The 20,625-nt window shown below is 41.2% G+C and overlaps 1 protein-coding gene and 1 long non-coding RNA gene across 5 annotated transcripts in view; one reads left to right on the forward strand and one right to left on the reverse strand.

The window, feature by feature from the left end:
* Positions 1 to 616: 616 nt before the first annotated feature.
* On the reverse strand, positions 617 to 10,324 carry LOC118375590 (uncharacterized). The gene is made up of 4 exons (XR_004823853.2): positions 9,754 to 10,324; positions 3,429 to 3,526; positions 865 to 986; positions 617 to 759 (listed from the first exon to the last, which is right to left on the reverse strand). It is a non-coding gene; the product is annotated as an uncharacterized LOC118375590 (long non-coding RNA).
* LOC118375564 (rho guanine nucleotide exchange factor 37-like) overlaps positions 8,668 to 20,625 on the forward strand; it is a 29,134-nt gene continuing 17,176 nt past the window's right edge. For 2 of the 4 annotated variants that reach the window (XR_008114254.1, XM_052507369.1), the window contains exons 1-3: positions 16,576 to 17,081; positions 19,086 to 19,489; positions 19,961 to 20,090. Coding sequence is in view for 3 of the 4 variants with exons in the window: in XM_052507369.1 (XP_052363329.1) it covers positions 19,097 to 19,489; positions 19,961 to 20,090 (523 nt within the window). In the remaining variant the exon portion in view is untranslated. Of the gene's footprint in view, positions 8,870 to 10,510; positions 10,632 to 16,575; positions 17,082 to 19,085; positions 19,490 to 19,960; positions 20,091 to 20,625 lie in introns of those variants that run through there. The other 2 variants (XM_035762151.2, XM_035762158.2) reach the window with 2 other exon arrangements.

A 20,625-nucleotide genomic window follows, 5' to 3' on the forward strand; every position in this document is an offset into this window, starting at 1 on the left:
AGCTCCACATCACTGGACGGCACACTTGCTTCTTCGTTGTGTGGACCACCAAAGCCTCCATCACCATACCTATCCAGCCTGACGACCTCTGGCAGACTCATAATGCTGGACTAGAGCAGTTATTTCAAGGACCACATGCTCCCAAAGTTGCTACTGCAATAGCGAACATCCGGAAACACATTTTTATTCCAATCAGTTTTTTTTTTGGGGGGTAAATGGATCAGTGTTCTTATTGCGCCTTCTGTACCTATTTTCATGGAAAACAATAGTCCAAAAATATTCCACATAGTTCATACACACACAGTAATGTAGTTAGTGTAAATTCAATCGCAATGGCTGGTCTGAGTGCATATCCTCACATTTTTGTTAATTGCATTTTATCATGGGCACAGTGGGAATTTATATTATGTAAAGTTTAAAATTCAAAAAGGCACTCGCACATCTGTGCTATCTTTTTTGCAGGTGCATGGTAACAGTTGAATAAGATGAGAAAAAAGAAGGAACCTGTCATGTTTAAATTATTTCATAGTCCCTTTGTTGTGTGGAGCTTCTTTTTTCTGGTAAATGCAGGATGGGAGAGACAACGGGGAAAAGGGGGCATAAAGTCAAAATGTTGATGCATCTACAATATTGTATCATATTTGATGAGTTACTGAGCTGTTCGTCCACAGGCTCGATGTGCAGTTGTCTCCACAACTGGATCACACCGTCACAGGATGTCCATGATCCGGATGGTCTGAGGGATGCACTCCTGTTGGACTGGAAAACAAAGAGACATTTGGTCAATGGTGGGTCTTTTTCAATGCTGTATCAACATCTTTATCTGAACTTAAAATGCTTCTTTTTTTAATCATAAAAACCCACCTTGGACAATGTGGCCCCTCAACACCCAATTCTCATGCCTCATTGTTTGTTCTTGATTCCCAATCAACAGCTACTTCTCTGATGAGTGGCTCTTGGAGGTTTACAAGCGCACCAGCACATTACTATAACAATGCAGATAAGGTGGGAATCTCAGGATTTTAACATCTTTTAGTCAAGCATTTCCCCTCTCAACATGGATCCTGTTTCTCGCTATGTTTCTTCTGAGATGTACAGTATCTCACTTTGTGAACCTTCTGTGGTTCAGGAATGGAGGAATGTTAGCAGTGACTCCTGCAGGCATCAACTGTGCTAATGTGTCCTCAAGATGCACCTCAGTGAGAACATTTGCAACTGTGCAGACAGCAGCCTCCTACATGAGACCTAAGGTTAGCTAGTTCGCTACAAAGGCCAGAGGGTAATTTTAAAAATTCCAGTAATTTAGATATGCTACAGTAGCTAGCTAGGTAATCTGAAAAATGCTAAACAAGAGTACACATGAGAAACACTATCAATTATTTACATGAGAAACTAAAAAGGTTATAATATCTACTTGCTAGGTTACATGCTACTTGTCCATGAGTTCACAATGACAAATGTGCCTTAAGGGATGATGTTAAAGATTGCGACAAGATGTGTAGTTCTGTATGTTAGCCACATTAGCATTTCGTTTTTAGGGGGGTAATTACAGGTGAATATATTGATAAAAGTTACATTTTCCAAGAGAGATTTGCTTGGTTATCAAGCATACACGAAACACAGACCTTATATGAAGTAGTTTGAAAATCCCGGATGCAAAAATGAATGGTGAGAAAATTATTACCACCAGGTATTATGAGTATTTTCACTCATACTGTGGTACTCAATTGGTTAACTATTTTAACTAACTATTTAGCAGTCATCAGCCTTCAGAAAGTATCCATACCCCTTGACTTATTCCACATTTTGTTGTGTTACAGCCGAAATTAAAAATTGATTAAATATTAATGTTTTAATCTCACCAATCTAAACACAATACCCCATAATGACAAAGTAAAAATATGTTTTTAGAAACTCTTGCCAACTTATTGAAAATAAAATAAAATATAGAAATATCTCATTTACATAAGTATTCATGCACAGAACGAATCCATGCAACTTATGTGACTTGTTAAGCCAATTTTTACTCCTGAATTTATTTAGGCTAGGTTATTTAGACATTTCAACTTTTCGTTCTTTATTAATTGGTAAAAATGTCAGGGGGAAAAATATTCGCTATTGTGTGTAGGCCAGTGACAACAAAAATCTTAATTTAATCCATTTTAAATTGAGGCTGAAACACAACAAAATGTGGAAAAAGTCAAGGAGTGTGAATATTTTCTGAAGGCACTGTAGCTTGGGGGTTGAAGCTGTTCAGGGTCCTGTTAGTTCCGGACTTGCCGTGCGGTAGCTGAGAGAACCGTCCATGACTTGTGTGGCTCGAGTCTTTGACCATTTTTAGGGCCTTCCTCTGACACCGCCTGGTATAGAGGTCCTGGATGGCAGGGAGCTCGGGCCCCAGTGATGGATGTAGAAATCCATGAATGCACTTTGTTTCATGGTCATTTTTGTGGTAGGCCTAGGCGGTCTGTTTGTAGGTGGGAAAAGTCTACCGGAGCATTCATTGATTAATGAACCTCAACTAAACTTTATAAGAAATACTCATATGTTTTTTAAACTTTCCAAACATATCATATTCGTTGTAAATCATTGAAATCCGAATTGTTTGTTGTCGCCATTGAGCTCACCTGTCAGAGCGAGTTGGTAGGAGCCAGGGACTCCAGATTTGAGAGATTCCAAGGACAGTATCAGAGATGTTCCTTGTTGGATTTTTTGGGGCCAAATGGCCACTTCTTTTTAGCAGGGAAAAAGATACCACTAGATGTCCCCATAGTTTAGGCTACTGCCAGCGTCACACTGTAATTGGACACATAGGTTAAGTCAAGTTTAAAAGTTATTTACACTAGGCTACCTGAGCCCTATACTACGAATATAGTTTGAGGAGTTAGTGAGGTAACGTTGGTCAATTCTGAGTTCAACTTGGGATAACTGGTACCATGAAATTGTCTCACCTTTTAGCCAGGTACTGAACATTTCTATGGCATTGACTCCGTCAGATCTAACCTAAAGGTGCCTGCCTTTTGCTCCTAGTAGAACTCGGCTAGGTGAAGCAAACATCTGTGTCTTGCATACTCTCCTAAAAGACTGCTTGAGAGAGAACATCAATATTACTGTTTGCTCCTCTTGCGAAGCTGTAGCAACAACATAGCCAGTATACACAGTATACACAGTATACAAAATAGTCAGAATTCATCTAAGATAAATCTAGAAATCTTAAATTAATTTAGATGTTTTTGCCGAGGAGGTCTTAGTCTCGCAATTTTACATCTAACTAAGATGTTTGGTGCAGTATTTCTCAAGTGAAAACATTTGCCTGAAAACTAGTCATCTCTAGTTGAATGACAACAGACTACGTTCAACCAGTTAGCAAGTCGGAAGTTTCCGAGTTCCAACTAGCACATGAACCTGACAAAAGTTCCCACACTTACTAGGAGGAGTACTGTTGACCAATCACCAACGAAGGGGCGTAGACTTCGGCTACCAAACTTCGCATTGCCTCAAGAAAAAATGATGTGTGCAGGAACAGCTGGAAAAACACCAAAACAAACAAAAACATGTGTCATAAAATGAGCTATCTGTTTCCACTGGGAAGCATGTGACATGCAAACTACGGGCTAATTGACACATTCACATGCTAGTCAGAACTAGGAGATTCAAATTTCCGACATGCTGATTCTTTGAACGTGGCATGTGTATAACTACAACAAGTTATCAAGAGTTTAATAGTTCTAACTAGCACCTGAATGTGGCATAACTACACTGAACAAAAATATAAACCCAACATGTAAAGTGTTGGTCCCATGTTTCATGAGCTGAAATAAAAGATCCCAGAAATGTTCCATATGCACAAAAAGCTTCTCTCAAATGTTGTGCACAAATTAGTCTACATCCCTCTTAGTGAGCATTTCTCCTTTGCCAAGATAATCCATCCACCTGACAGGTGTGGCACATCAAGAAGCTGATTGTCCCCCTTGTGCTGGGGACAATAAAAGGCAACTCTAAAATGTGAAGTTGCCAGAGAATTAAATGTTAATTTCTCTACCATAAGCCGCCTCCGACATCATTTTAGAGAATTTGGCAGTACGTCCAACCGGCCTCACAACTGCAGACCATGTGGATGGCGTTTTGTGGGCGAGCGGATTTCGGATGTCAACGTTGTTAACAGAATGCCCCATGGTGGCGGTGGGGTTATGGTATGGACAGGCACAAATTCCGGACAACGAACACAATTGCGTTTCATCAATGGCAATATGAAAGCACCGTGTCGAGATCCTGAGTCTCATTGTCGTCCCATTCATCCACCGCCATCACTTCATGTTTCAGCATTATAATGCACGTCCCCATTTCGCAAGGATCTGTACAAAATTCCTGGAAGCCGAAAATGGCCCAGTTCTTCCATGGCCTGCATACTCAACAGACATGTCACCCATTGAGCATGTGTACCCACAGCAACTATTAAAACCTTCCCCAACCAGAAACCGTGGATTGATGGCAGCATTACGGCAAAACTGAAAGCCCGAACCACTGCTTTTAATTAGGGCAAGTCGACCGGAAACATGACCGAATACAAACGGTGTAGCTATTCCCTCCACAAGGCAATCAAACAAGCTAAGCGTCAGAGTATAGAGACAAAGTATAGTCACAATTCACCGGCTCAGACACGAGAGGTACAGTATGTGGCAGGGTCTACAGTCAATCACTGACTACAAAAAGAAAACCAGTCCCGTCGCAGACCACAATGTCCTACTCCCATACAAACTAAACAACTTCTTTGCTCGCTTTGAAGACAATACAGTGGCAACGACACGGCCCACTACCAAAACCTGCAGGCTCTCCTTCACCGCAGCCAATGTGAGTAAAGCATTTAAATGTGTTAACCCTCACAGGGCTGCAGGCCCAGACGGCATCCCTAGCCGCGTCCTCAGAGCATGCGCAGACCAGCTGGCTGGTGTGTTTACGCACATAGTCAATCAATCCTTATCCCAGTCTGCTGTTCCCACATGCTTCGAGGGGGCCACCATTGTTCCAGTTCCCAAGAAATCTAAGGTAACTGAGCTAAATGACTATCGCCCCATAGCACTCACCTCCGTCATCATGAAATGCTTTTAGAGACTAGTTAAGGATCATATCACCTCCACCCTACCTGACACCCTAGACCCACTCCAATTTGCTTACCGCCCCAATAGGTCCACATACGACACAATCACACTGCACATTGCCCTAACCCAAGAGGACAAGATAAATACCTATGTAAGACTGCTGTTCATCAACTACAGCTTAGCATTTAACACCATAGTACCCTCCAAACTCGTCATTAAGCTCGAGACCCTTGTTCTCGACCCCGCCCTGTGCAACTGGGTCCTGGACTTCCTGACGGACCGCCCCCAGGTGGTGATCATCTCCGCTGATCCTCAACACTGGGGTCCCACAAGGGTACGTTCTCAGCTCTCTCCTGTACTCCCTGTTCACCCATGACTGCGTGGCCATGCACGCCTCCGACTCAATCATCATTTTTGCAGACGACACTACAGTGGTAGGCTTGATTACCAACAACGACGAGATGGCCTACGGGGAGGAGGTGAGGGCCCTCGGAGTGTGGTGTCAGGAAAATAACCTCACACTCAACGTCAACAAAAGAAAGGAGATGATTGTGGACTTCAGGAAACAGCAGAGGGAGCACCCCCCTATCCACATTGACGGGACAATAGTGGAGAATGTGGAAAGTTAAGTTCCTCGGCATACACATCACGAACAAACTGAAATGGTCCACCCACACAGACAGCGTGGTGAAGAATGCGCAACAGCGCCTCTTCAACCTCAGGAGGCTGAAGAAATTCTGCTTGTCACCAAAAACACAAACTTTTACAGATGCACAATCGAGAGCATCATGTCAGGCTGTATCACCGCCTGGTACGGCAACTGCTCCGCCCACAACCGTAAGGCTCTCCAGAGGGTAGTGAGGTCTGCACAACGCATCACAGGGTGCAAACTACCTGCTCTCCAGGACACCTACACCACCCGATGTCACAGGAAAGCCAAAAAGATCAAGGACAACAACCACCCGAGCCATTGCCTGTTCACCCCGCTATCATCCAGAAGGCGAGGTCAGTACAGGTGCATCAAAGCTGGGATCGAGAGACAGAAGCTGTTTTTCAATCTCAAATCCATCAGACTGTTAAACAGCTATCACTAACATTGAGTGACTGCTGCCAACATACTGACTCAATCTTTAGCCACTTTAATAATTACAATTTGGATGTAATAGTCACTTTAAACTATGCCACTTTATAGAATGTTTACAAACCCTACACGACTCATCTCATATGTATATACTGTCATTACAAAACTTCATGCACAGTAAAACTTTTGTATGACTTACTACAATTATATTATCAATATAATTATATTATCGGTAGGAGTGGGGAAAAAAGGTGCCTGTGCACATCAAAGCGCACCAAAGTAATCAAATAAATACAGCACTAAAAGTCTTTCACATGATAGCCTGCTGAATTTGCAAGGTAACTTCTGTTTAATTTTGATTTCAGCACAAATAAAAATGTAGCACTGCTTGTCCATGGATCAAGGGGTAGACGTAACATAGTAAATGTAAATCCGGGACATCTCAAAAAGTATGGTATGTGTTAATTTGTGGATATTGTCATGACTCTCTCTCTTGGGTGAGGATTATAGGCGCCAGATCAGCTCAACACAGGGCTGACAGATAGCTGGACCCCCCACCTCTCCCACCAGAGTTTTATGACTTAACAACCAGATCGTAAATACCTGGCAGAGACCCTCCCTTCTGCTCTGTAGTATTGAGTTAAAAATCCTTTGTGTGTAGAGAGAGACTCTGGCCTAAATACTTTAACATCAAAAGATTGGACATTAAAACAATATTTCTAACATAGAGAATGTGGGAAATAATCGGGAGGGAACATGTCAGATCAGTTATTGTTTTGTGGTATCATTGAAGACATTATAACGGAAACATTGTAACTTTAAGAGCTTTCACAATGTATATGTCAGAGTTACGTCTAAATGTTGTAAAACTTATATGATTAAATATGAAACTATTTGTGAGAAGATTAAATGTGATTTTAAGTCTTCTAAATTAGATAATTGTTTTCATGTAAAGTAACCACGCCCACGTTAGCACAGACATTATGCCAAAAGGTTGGAACGCCCCTTTTTCCAGAGTGCTTATAAAAGGACTCCTAACAAAATTTACATTAGACTCATACGGACGGTAAGCTGGACGTCACAAATGGTTTAAAACTACAAGACCAGAAAGTGTGGAGCTGTGGCTACACATGTAAAATGGTTAGACTCTACCAGACCAGAAAAGGGTCAACGTAAATATGTACATTGCATTACTAAATCCGAATGAGCGGTTGTTAGGGTGTTAACTATCCATATTTACGTTGAACATATTATTCAACTGTATGTACGATAGTTGAATTCCTTTGTCTCTCCTTCTTCTGCTCTTTCTTTCCCCATCCCTTTCATTGTGTAACATGCCATCATATCGGGTTAGTCCACTAGGGACTTTTCATTGTATTATGTTAGTAATCGACGTATAATCTATCCTGTGTGTGTGTTTATGTAATTCTGTGTGATTATTTAGTTAGTAAATAAATAAGCCAATTTGTTTATTGCTGAATCATCATGCAGACTAGGGTTCGTGCAGATTTGAAGTCAATAACTTTCATAATGAGACTGATATGAGGTAATAATAATTAATGGATGACTAGTAGGATAACGGTATATTCTGATATTCTCGAGTTAATTCGAGAAACGGTAACTCATTAAACAAACTTTTTCGGTGGTGCCCCAAGATTGATAATAAGTTAATTATTACGTGGTTAATTTAATCACGTCAACATTTAAACGTAGTTAATTGATTTTATAAAATAATCTTCGTTGCCTTAATGGTATTCATGTCACATGTTCATGTCATCCATTTCATCACTATGTTACGTATTACAATTAATTTGACATGTTAAGAATTGCAATTTATGTAATATGTTTGTAATTGCAATTCGTACAATATGTTTTGAATTTGCAAAACATATATGTTACGAATTCCAATATATTGTGGCTAACATTAGCAAGTTGGCTAACACTAACATTTGCTAGGTGGGTAACGCTAACGTTCACTCGGTGGCTAACGTGAGCCATAAAAATAATGCCAGTTGATTCATGATTTCGACTGGATGAGATTCGCTGCCTGCCTGTCTATCTCATCCAGGCATGTTCATTACTATGGGACACCTGGATATCAAATGTGAATATTAAAACAATGTTGCAAATGTCAGAGAGACAGACAGCAAGGTTTATACAGTCTTTCCGTTGTTGAAAATTAAATGTTAGTTTAAAAGAAATGTGAGATATTGTGCTTTTTTAGTGGATTGGGCTGATGAGACAGTGGATTGCCGCAGTGAAATGGAACAGAGTAAATAGGTATTTTAATGTATTTTAATGTCATAGATTTAGCCGGTAGTAACTTGTGGAACAGACAGCGACTGGAATGCGGTTTTATATACAACCCACCTGTTGTATAATACACTATTATGAGTTCCCGGATTCAGTTTACTATGCTACGTTTAGTCTATGAGACCAGGCTGCATGGTTTAGCATTGTATTAATTGAAGAGTTCGGCATTCGACTAGCCACCTGCAACATATGCTCAGTTATAAACCTGCTAGAGTTAGCAACAGGCAGACGAGCAATAGCTACGGTCGTAGTACAGATGGAGACTGATCTGCAATGTGAAGCTAACTAGCTTTAGAAACGCCTGAGTAGATCTAGCTTGCTTCGTAGTATACCACTCCGGTGAATGAGGGTTCAAAGACGAACAATAAGTGTTAAGGTGAGCGTGGGTTTTGTGACAGTGTCGCCGCATTAGGCTATGTTACAGATTCTAAAAGCGATGTGATCTCTTTATCGCACAGTAGTTCCACAATATTATAGAGGATGATTTAATCCCCTAGGGTAAAGACAATTTTGGGTGCGCTGGTAAATTAACTGGCTATCTACTCCGTTTTCAGAACACTCGTCTGTGTGCCAGAGCGCATAATAACTGATGAATTTAACCATTGACTATCGCCAGCGTCAGTAAACATCGGTGACTAACTGTGCCAGCAGCACTAGATAACATGAAAACAGGCTAACCAGCTCTGCTAGTAGGTCAAATAACATGGTCAGAGTGAGGTGTTCTCTCATTTGTGTCTGGAAGTAGCTAACCAACGTTCGCCAGTTATCTTGGGTGCGTGACCACCGATCAGAATGCTCGCTACTCCTTGGCCAGAGAGTCAGTGTGCGGTCTGAACGCGTCTTTCTTTTTTCCCAACGCAGTTAAGCCAAAACCGGGCGCTCTCCAAGTCCGGAAGTGGATATCACGTAGCGCGAAATTTCAGTCACTGATTAATAACATTTTCCCTCGTATTTCAAGATTGAACAATTATAATAACATAATGTCGTGGACCGAGCTAGCCATTAACGTCCCTTTAATGCTTAAGACCGATTCAATGGCTGTAGCATAGCGTATTCGACTGAATAATTAGCTAATTCATATTTGAGAAATTATGAATAATAAGCAACCTTCAATTGAGGGAATTCAGCAGAGTTCTGAGAAATTGACAACTCATTGAAACTGAAAATAAATACATGGGCAAATGTTACCAAATGTGATGATAATAATAGGCCTGCATTAAGGTAGGTTTCTAATTGTTATATTACATTTTCCATCCTTACCTTGGAAGGTCTCTGCGCTGATCGCCTGTGAGTGAGACAACGCTAGCTAGCCAATGGGTGCGTAGTAGAACGTCCCTCTGAATAACGGGTGTGGTTTGGGGTTAACTTCATTGGGAAAAATAAAGACTACAATGCTTTGAGCGCACTCTGACACCGTAGAGTGAATTTAAGAACACACCCTTTGATTTCTCTGTGAGTGCTGATCTTGTAGTTGGAGTTGTGCTGTGAACAGTTGGAGGCCTACATCTTGTGCTCGAATAGCTACTTATCGAAAACCCTTTTCCTTATGTACTGTCGGGTTTTTAGCCATTAGTCGCCCACAAACTACTATTCCAACACTGTTTTAACGTTTGGAAACGTCTCATTGTTTTTTAAACATATGCCCCATATCTTTCATGTCAGCAAGAAATATTCTTTGACATAATAAATATACACTTAATGCTGCAGTTTTGCACATATCTATACACTGTGTCTCCAGTTGACTAACTACATTTTCTCCACAGTTAGCTTAAACATAGGTGTTCGAAGCATGCTAGATGGCTAATTGGCACATGTGGGGGTTGCCTCTTATCAGAGTGAAATATTTACACGCTCGCAAGCGTCTACGTGGCCAGATGCTAAAATAGAACTTGGTTCTATTTGTGACGCTCAAATCTCCTCATTGGTTTTTAGGAGCATATACCCACATGGGTGATTGAAAGATGAAATGACATCCACACTCCAGTCGGGTAATGCACTGTAAAGTTGGTTGCCAACCACCATATGAAGTCCAAAGAAGAAGAAAAAGCCTGAAGGAAGAAGAGATGACGAGAAATGAATTTGGTTTATTGTTTTATCTGTGGATTAATTGTCGGAGTAGAGGACCTTGTGCATTTCAGGTAAAATATCAAACCAATATTTATATCCCAGGACAAATTAGTTAGCTACAGCAAGCTAGCTAGTTAAATTGCCATACATGTTTAATGCTTTTCGACCTGTCCCCAAATTAATATAATTGTTTCAGAGTTTGTTTTGATATTTCAACCTGCATGTCCTGATCGCACATGCGCGAGCGGTTTGGTCAGCATGTAAGGCTCAGCATTCCCGAACAGTCCCATTACAAATCAGAATGTTGAACAAACTTCATTTCAACTTTATTTACCTGCCGATTTTTGTCCCTATTTCTGAGGTAATCTGATACAAAATATCCACAGGCAAGTGTTATTAACCCGACCTTCAGTACACTGGCCTCAGTGGAGGCTGCTGAGGGAAGGTTGGCTCATAATAATGGCTGAAATGGAGTCAATGGAATGATTCCAGCCATTACACTCCACTCCAGCCATTATTATGAGCCGTTCTGCCCTCAGCAGCCTCCACTGGCTTGTCTGTATACCAGTTTCAGTGGCGACCCATCATTCAAGGCAGAACCCCACCTGATTTGAGCCCCACATTTTGTCATCATCTCACTTTCAAAGTCTTAGCTAGCAGTCATCATCATGAATCAAGTCGACAATCTACTGGAAAAATCATTTTAATCCTTGTCATATGAAGAGAAATTATAGATAAAATGTATCAGTGCTCATCGGCCATTGGAAATAAAGATTACACAAGTTGGAAAAATGTCAACAATAATTATGTCAGGAAGGAGTCAGTGGCTAACTGGAAGCATTGCAAAGCAACCACTAACAATTCAATGGAGTGGATGTGTCCCCCCCCCTCCCACCACCACCACCATAAATCCAGAGAATGCCAGACTTTGACTGTTTGATGACAAAATTTGCCCACAAAGGACTGGCTGCGCCACCTTCATAAGGTGAGTCCAAAAATGCCTTGTATGCTGCTGCATAAATTATGTAATATGCAAGGGAGATATGTATACTGTAGCGTAGAAAGTAATACTGTATGTTGTGTAGTAAGTTGTTAGTAGCCCATGTGCCTCACCCTAATAATTTGGTATATTTTCACCAATGATGTATTGTAAACACATCGTTTGTGGCCGGTGTGTGCTTGTTTGCTAACCTTTTTTTGTATGGCTTTGATAGATAGTAGTGGTGGTGCTTGGCTTGCACGTGCACATTTAAGCACTAATAACGTTCTATAATAGAATTGTTATTTGACGTGTCAAATTAAAACCTTTTTTAACGTGTATCTTTTTTGACACTCAAAGACCCAAACGGCGTTCAATGTGCCTCACCCTAATAATTTGGTCTATTTTCACCTCTTAATTTCACCTACTGTTCTAACTTGGTGGTGCACATGTAGCCTATATCCTGTTTTAGAGAAATGTGATCATCGAATATTGTAAGAGCTTTCGTTTTCTGTTTGTATGCCCCCTTTATTTATCCTACGGTTCTGACTTGTTGTACAGGGAGTACACTGTAAGAACGGCCCATGTTCTGAATTATGTCGCTGTACTGAACAAATAGTTATATTGACTATGTCCGTCGTCGCTCGCTCATTAATGTCTTAATCGAAATTACAGATGGCCTCTTATCCACCTTATTCCATAGTTTGTACATCTCCATAGTCAGTGAAAACCACATTTGAAAGCCAGGTGTAGCAGTGGTAAGATGTTGGTTCTCTGCTGTTGGGAGAGCGTTATTTAGGCCCTAACAGTTTGTGGGCACCGTTTGTCACCTTTATAGTGCAATTAATGTGTTGTTGTGTAGTGGCTTTACTGGCATGCATCCCACTTTTTTTGTGCTCCACCAAGACATGCTAAAATCGCCAATGATCATTTTGTATTTCCGGATTTGATTTTCAATATTGATGAAATTCGCACGTGACAAACAAACAGCAAACACTTTCAGGTAATTGCGAGGAAATGTGCTTCGGTAGACCAAGTTTGGTTACATTCGACTATGGTTTACATATTGTGCATGACATGCAATGCATCAAGAGAAAATCCAAACGACAGAACCTACAGGCGCTGCCAAAAGAACCAACAGCATGTAGATCTGGTAAAAGTAAGTGTAAATAAAAAAATTAAAATAAAAAATCAACATTCTGGCTTGCAGAGACTTTTTCTGGCTTGCGTCTTTTTTAGTCAGACTGAAAATTCATGGAGTAACCATGGTAACAGTATGATATTTAGGTAAAGGTGGCGGCCTATGTGTTCCATCTGTCTAAACCAGCACTGTAACATGGAGATATGGCCGTGTGGGAACACTAACCCTATAAAAGGTGTAGTAATTTACCTTAAAAAAACATTTTTCAATTATGTTAGCACAGCTGAAAACTGTTGTTTTGATTTTAAATAAGCAATAAAACTGACCTTTAGACTAGTTGAGTCAGCATTTGTGGGTTAGAGTATAGGCTCAAAATGGTCAGAAACAAAGAACTTTCTTCTGAAACTCGTCAGTCTGTTCTTGTTCTGAGAAATGAAGGCTATTCCATGTGAGAAATTGACAAGAAACTGAAGATCTTGTATAACGCTGTGTACTACTTCCTTCGCAGAACAGTGCAAACTGTCTCTAACCAGAATAGAAAGAGGAGAGGGAGGCCCCGGTGCACAACTGAGAAAGAGGACAAGTACATTAGTTTGAGAATCCGACTCCTCACAAGTCCTCAACTGGCAGCTTCATTAAATAATACCAGCAAAACACCAGTCTCAATTTCAACAGTGAAGAGGCGACTCCGGGATGCTGGGCTTTTAGACAGAGTTCCTCTGTCCAGTGTCTGTTCTTTTACCCATCTTAATCTTTTATTTTTATTGGCCAGTCTGAGATATGGCTTTTTCTCTGTGACTCATCACCTGGATTCGGTCTTATATTGCAAAATTTGAAATGGTGATTTTTATTACATTGGATAAAAGTAGAGACTCAGAGCTACAAAATGGTATATCATACACTGCATTTGAGGAACAATGGGAAAGTAATTCTGCTTTGAAAGTTGATCAACTTGTAAACTCACTTTTGAGAAAATGGCCTTTGAATGTTTTGATATCTCGTGAGGAGCTCTTCTTTGTCTACACCCATTCAGCATTGTTCACACCCTCTTAAGCTTAAGCCCCACTCATCTCATTTCGCCCTCGGAGTGCACACATGGCGCTTTGGCTGACGATTTGTTTACATCTGGATAACATGAAAACAGCCTAACCAGCTCAGCTGGTAACAATTTGATGATGCTTTTTTTGCAGACGTTAACTGACACCGCCATATTCAACAGGTGGTATACACACGTAACATTAGGTAAGGAGACAGCCAGCTAACGTTCGCTAGTTAAACAACAATGAACAATGCCACAGTGCTGGGAGCTAACCAACCAGGTTCAATGTTAGCTAGCTAACATTAGGCTCCAACTAGAAAAGCAAACAACTCTGGGGAAACAAATAATAATGTCAGCTAGGGAGCCAGCCAGCTAAGGAGCCAGTCAGCTAGCTAGCTAACAGTACACTTTAGCTTGAAATGAAACCACTTTCTGTCAAAATTAGAAATGTGTAATATCTGAAAATGAAGCTAGCTATCTGACCTGTATACATCATCATGCATGATGAACGCATTTCCCTGTCAGGAATGGCATACCACGGTTGCCCTTAGTTTGAAGATATAATCTGGAGACATGGAGAAAACACCTCTCTTTAGCTATTATACTCTAATTCCACCAATTTCATAACTTGACCCTCCTTAATCTACTACTTACAGTTGAAGTCGAAGTTTACATACAATTAGGTTGGAATCATTAAAAATTGTTTTTCAACCACTCCACAAATGTCTTGTTAACAAACTATTGTTTTGGCAAGTCGGTTAGGACATCTACTTTGTGCATGACACAAGCAATTTTTCCAACAATTGTTTACAGACAGATTATTTCACTTATAATTAATTCTATCACAATTCCAGTGGTTCTGAAATTGACCCACTGAGTTGACTGTGCCTTTAAACAACTTGGAAAATTCCAGAAAATTATGTCATGGCTTTAGAAGCTTCTGATAGGCTAATTGACATCATTTGAGTCAATTGGAGGTGTACCTGTGGATGTATTTCAAGGCCTACCTTCAAATTCAGTGCCTCTTTGCTCGAATTCATGGGAAAATCAAAAGGAATCAGCCAAGACCTCAGAAGAAAAATTCTAGACCTCCACAAGTCTGATATATCCTTCGGAGCAATTTCCAAGTGCCTGAAGATAGTACGCAAGTATAAACACCATGAGACACGCAGCCGTCATACCGCTCAGGAAGGAGATTGTTTCTGTCTCCTAGAGATGAACGTACTTTGGTGCGGAAAGTGTAAATCAATCCCAGAACAACAGCAAATGACCTTGTGAAGATGCTGGAGGAAACGGGTACAAAAGTATCTATATCCACAGTAAAACGAGTCCTATATCGACATAACCTGAAAGGCCGCTCAGCAGGGAAGAAGCCATTGCTCTAAAACCGCCATTAAAAAAAGCCAGACTACGGTTTGCAACTGCACATGGGACGAAGCTCGTACTTTTTGGAGAAATGTCCGGTCTGATGAAACAAAAATAGAACTGTTTGGCCATAATGACCATCGTTATGTTTGGAGGAAAAAGGGAGAGGCTTGCAAGCAGAAGAACACCATCCCAACCGTGAAGCACGGGGGTGGCAGCATCATGTTGTGGAGGTGCTTTGCTGCAGGAGAGACTGCTGCACTTCACAAAATAGATGGCATTATGTGGATGGAAAATTATTTGGATATTTTGAAGCAACATCTCAAGACATCAGTCAGGAAGTCTAAGCTTGGTCGCAAATGGGTCTTCCAAATGGACAATGACCCCAAGCATACTTCCAAAGTTGTGGCAAAATGGCTTAAGGACAACAAAGTCAAGGTATTGGAGTGGCCATCACAAAGCCCTGACCTCAATCCTATAGACTCAATCCTGTGGGCAGAACTGAAAAAGCGTGTGCGAGCAAGGAGGCCTACAAACCTAACTTAGTTACACCAGCTCTGTCAGGAGGAATGGTCCAAAATTCACCCAACTTATTGTAGGAAGCTTGTGGAAGGCTACCCAAAACGTTTGACCCAAGTTAAACAATTTAAAGGCAATGCCACCAAATACTAATTGAGTGTATGTAAACTTCTGACCCACTGGGAATGTGATGAAAGAAATAAAAGCTGAAATAAATCATTCTCTCTACTGTTATTCTGACATGTCACATACTTAAAACAAAGTGGTGATCCTAACTGACCTAGACAGGGAATGTTTACTAGGATTAAATGTCAGGAATTGTGTCAAACTGATTTTAAATGTATTTGGCTAAGGTGTATGTAAACGTCCGACTTCAACTGTATACTAGTACTACAATCTACTGCTGTAGAAGTAGTAGGCCTACTGTAATTCTTCTACAATCTGCTATACTGTACATTGAAATGGGCCATGACATAAACAAAGTAAAAAAGTAAGATAATCATGATGTGATGAGTGGAGGATATTTAGTCTGAAACATTTTTATCCTCTGATCATTAGGACCGACCCATCAGCCATTCAGTATCCTGCTATCCCTGGAATCCAAGTTTCTTCCCTGGTCAATGGAATATATCTAAGTTTTAACACATGGGATTATTGCTGTTTCCTGTTGTAAAATTAGCAATGAGTTGTCACCTGTACTTGTTTAACAACTACAAGTCATCACAATGATGACTGAACTGTTAATTAATCAATTTACGCAGAATTCCTTGGCCCAGTTCCAATGTTATCAACTCTGATCCATTTTCTTTCAGTGTTCGTGAGTTCCTTGTTGGGCCTGAAATGTTTGTTTAGTTGAATTGTTTCTCTGTAAATAACTGAGAAATTGCATCACCTTCAAGATAAACATTTACTGTAAACTCTATGATTTTGTCTTGTACTCACACATTTCTAAATTCTTACAGGTGGAAAATCTTTACCATTACTTGGGTGGCAATTTGCATTGAATTCCCTTTGAGCTTTTGTTACTTGTGAGAAAACATCAATCTGCATGGTGCTGTCTCTCTACTGGTGGGCCAGCCTTTCTTCTTGAATGGGTGCCAGCCAATGAGCTTCCTCCTGAGCAGGCGTCACTCCCTTTTCGCCGGCTGCTGCAGTCAATCAGCTTATTCAGCACAGAGAGGATATGTGCTGTGTGTGCTCAGGCCTTTCCACACTGCTAAAAGCCTACAACCTCCCTATCTCTGCCTCCCACTTTACCCCAACAAACATCCCATGCCGCTGACCCTCCCATCCCCCATTCCCCCACAAGCCTCCACTCACACCAATGCCACAGCTCTGTTAGTGAGTGAGTGAGTGAGTGGAGAAAGTTACACCGGTCTCTATGTTGGTGTGTTTGCCAGGCACTCGACGGCAACAACCGCAGCACAATCCTTTGGCACGCCAGCCCTGCTGAGTCTGATCCCAGGCCTCTTCTCAAGGTAATATGCTTTAATGGTTGTTTTCTGCTTGGCACTGTCACTGAGAACCTGATATTTTCAACCTGAGGTTGTTGTTGTTGTTGATGTTGGATTATTAAACTAGTAATCCAGAGACCTGTTTTGTTATGGTGGTGTGTATGTAATGTCTGTATTTCTAACCACCTTTTATTAATTAACATTATGACTCATTAGGTAGATCACTTTGTTTTGATAGCTGTGGTTCACCACTGAACAAAAAAGTGAAGTCAACATTTTTTCAAGTAATTTTGCTTCTGAATCACAACCACTGACTGTCACTCCACACATTTCTAGCCAGTATTCCCATAACATGAATGAGTCAAAGACTATAGTGCCTTCAGAAAGTATTTGACTCCATCCACATTTTGTTGTGTTACAGCCTGAGTTTATATAGATTAAATTGAGATTTGTTTGTCACCGGTTTACACACAATACACCATTTATGGCAAGCCTAAATAATACAAATATGCTTAAGTTGCATGGACTCACTGTGTGCAATAATAGTGTTTAACATGATTTTTGGATGACTACCTCATCTCTACACCACACATACAATTATCTGTAAGGTACCTCAGTCGAGCAGTGAATTTCAAACACAGATTCAACCACAGACCAGGTAGGTTTACTAACCTAATTGACTGAGTGAAAAGGAAGCCCGTACAGAATAAAAAAGTATCCAAAACATGCGTCCTGTTTGCAAAAAGGCACTAAAGTAATACTGTTAAAAAATATGGCTAAGCAATTCACTTTTTGTTCAAAATACAAAGCGTTATGTTTGGGACAAATCCAATACAACACATTACTGAGTACTGCTCTCCATATTTTTCAAGCATAGTGGTGGCTGGATCATGTTATGGGTATGATTGTAACCGGTAAAGGAAATGTCATCTCCATCACCACTCCAATATCAACATATTATGTGAAAATGTCACGTCTGTTTTTTTGTGTTAAAAAAAAGCGTAAGAAAGCTGTTTACAATGACATCCACCAATGAATAGGCAATGCCTATGCACACCGATTGTCATTGGAAACACTACACAACTTTGAAACGTGCCATTTTCACATTACGTTGGGGTGGCGCTGGAGATGATGAAGTTGAAAAATGGTGACATTTACCTTTATTAAGGACTGGGGAGATCTTTGGGATAGAAAATGTATGGAATGGAGCTAAGCACATGCACATTCCTAGAGGAGAACCTGGTTCAGTCTGCTTTCCACCAGACATTGTGAGATGAATTCACCTTTCAGTAGGACAATAACCTAAAACACAAGGCCAAGTCTATGCTGGAGTTGCTTACCAATAAGACACTGAATATTACTGACCGAGTTACAGTTTTGACTGTATCTACTTGAAAATCTATGGCACGACCTTGGAAAGGGTTGTCTAGCAATGATCAGCGACCAATTTGACAGAGCTTGAACATTTTGAAAAGAATAATGGGCAAATGTTGCACAATCCAGGTGTGGAAAGCTCTTAGAGACTTACACAGAACGACTCACAGCAGTAATCGCTGCTAAAGGTGATTCTTCAAAGTATTGACTCTGGGTTGAGTACCTAACTTTGATAATTCTTTTTTTTAATACATTTTCAAACACTTCTAAAAACATGTTTTGACTTTCTCATTATGTGGTATTGTGTGTAGATGGGTGATTTAAAAACAACAATTTAATACATTTTGAATTCAGGCTTTAACACAACAATGTGGAATAAGTCAAGGGGTTTGAATACTTTCTCAAGGCACTGTAAACCTGATTACATTGATTGATTTGAAATCTGCTCAAAATGGAAATTGCTTTAGCAGCAACAGCTTTGTAAAAGCAGGACCATGTTGTGCGAACACATGGTGTTCCAGCTCAAAGGGCAGGAAACAATGCAGTGTATAAGCCATTCAGACCCACTATAATAGCCCTGCCACTGGCTGCTACTACTGGGTGGGATATAGACCTCAGGCCCCACATGGAGCTAACCCCCTATTTCTCTGACAGACAGCCTCAGCATGGAAAGCCCAGTGAGGGCTGAGCCAGCTACCCCAACCCTGGCTTCCCCAGCTCCCCGAAACCATACTCCTTCTCTAAGTCCCAGAGCTGAGGCCAAAGAGAAGAGGTCGGAGGTGAGCGAGGGAACAGCGGATGAGTGTGAGGCAGTGGACACAGAGGAGGACCCTATATGTCTCTCACTGTTATCAAAGATGACTGTGTTTGTGGAGGCTCCAGCAGAGGATGCATCAGAGAAGGCTGCGGCTGAGGAGGCTGCAGCCAAGGAGAGGGCTGAGAGAGAGGCTCAGAGGCAGCTCCTGGCCACAGAGGAGCTGATCTACACCGAGAGGAACTACCTGAGACTCCTCCAGGTCTGCACCTGCACCATCAGGAGCAACCTGCAGAAACTACAGGTACTTCTACTGCACCACTGCACAGGGCTATGAGTTTCCTGACCATGTGACTTGACCGGTGAAAACTATGGACCCTAGTGGGTCTAAAGTCAATAACCATTCCTTAGAGATTTGTCTATCTTGAAGCACCATGCTTTATTTCCTTTCCTGTCTCTGAAGGTATTTAAATTGCCATATCATCAAATGTATTTGAATAAAAGGCTGTGCTTAAAATGAGTCTCGTAAAAACCGGATGAAATCACATTTTATGGGCTGGAAGGCAAGCCTGTCTATGCATCAGCCAGTGGTAATGATGAGGAGGGCTACTGTTGGTGGACGGACCGAAAGAGGGAGGAGGATGCAGAGGGTGAGAGACAGGGAGGAGAAGGGATAGAAAGGTGGATAGGAGGTAGAGTAGTGGTGGGTGAATGATTCCCTTTGTGGAGAAGTAAAGTCGTTATGATAAATGGTGTACCATCCTCCCCAAAACAGCCTCCGCTGCCTAACCTGGACAGCATGTTCCTGTACATAGAGGAGGTGATTGATGTGTCGGGACGCCTCCTCAGCCTCCTGGACCAGAAGCAGGTCACGCCCCATGATCCTCTCTTCCTGGAGACCCTGTGTAAGTAGCAACAATACAGTAATAATAATAATATATGCCATTTAGCAGATTATTTTATCAAAATCATTTACTAACGGGTGGCCGTGGGAATTGAACCCACATTCCTGGCATTGCAAGCACCATGCTCTAACAACTGAGCCATACAGGAGCAGTACTGCAGGACTGTTACCATGGCGGTCTACCTTCACACCTCAAACATACACTATCACACCTAGTGATTCTTACTCACAGGTACTTAGTAACATATTCACACCTGCACCACCCCACCTACTAATTCTATGGGGTTATTCAAGAATAGGCTCACGTCAACCACCTCTGTTTCACAGGACTATTGGTACCAGCTGCTTCTCATTATGTGTACTACATACCTGCGTGTATTAAAAGCCTATTAGCACATTTCCCGCCGTGGTGTTGCAAACCAAACACTTCATACAGTACACCTTGCAGTCAAGCTGCTTGGAGAGGTCAGCAAAATAATGGGAAAAACAAACTCCCTCTCTCTGTTGCGACCTTGTTTGCCCTTTCTATATTTCAA

The sequence above is a fragment of the Oncorhynchus keta genome, chromosome 4 (genome assembly GCF_023373465.1).
Source record: "Oncorhynchus keta strain PuntledgeMale-10-30-2019 chromosome 4, Oket_V2, whole genome shotgun sequence".
NCBI classification, from domain to species: domain Eukaryota; kingdom Metazoa; phylum Chordata; class Actinopteri; order Salmoniformes; family Salmonidae; genus Oncorhynchus; species Oncorhynchus keta.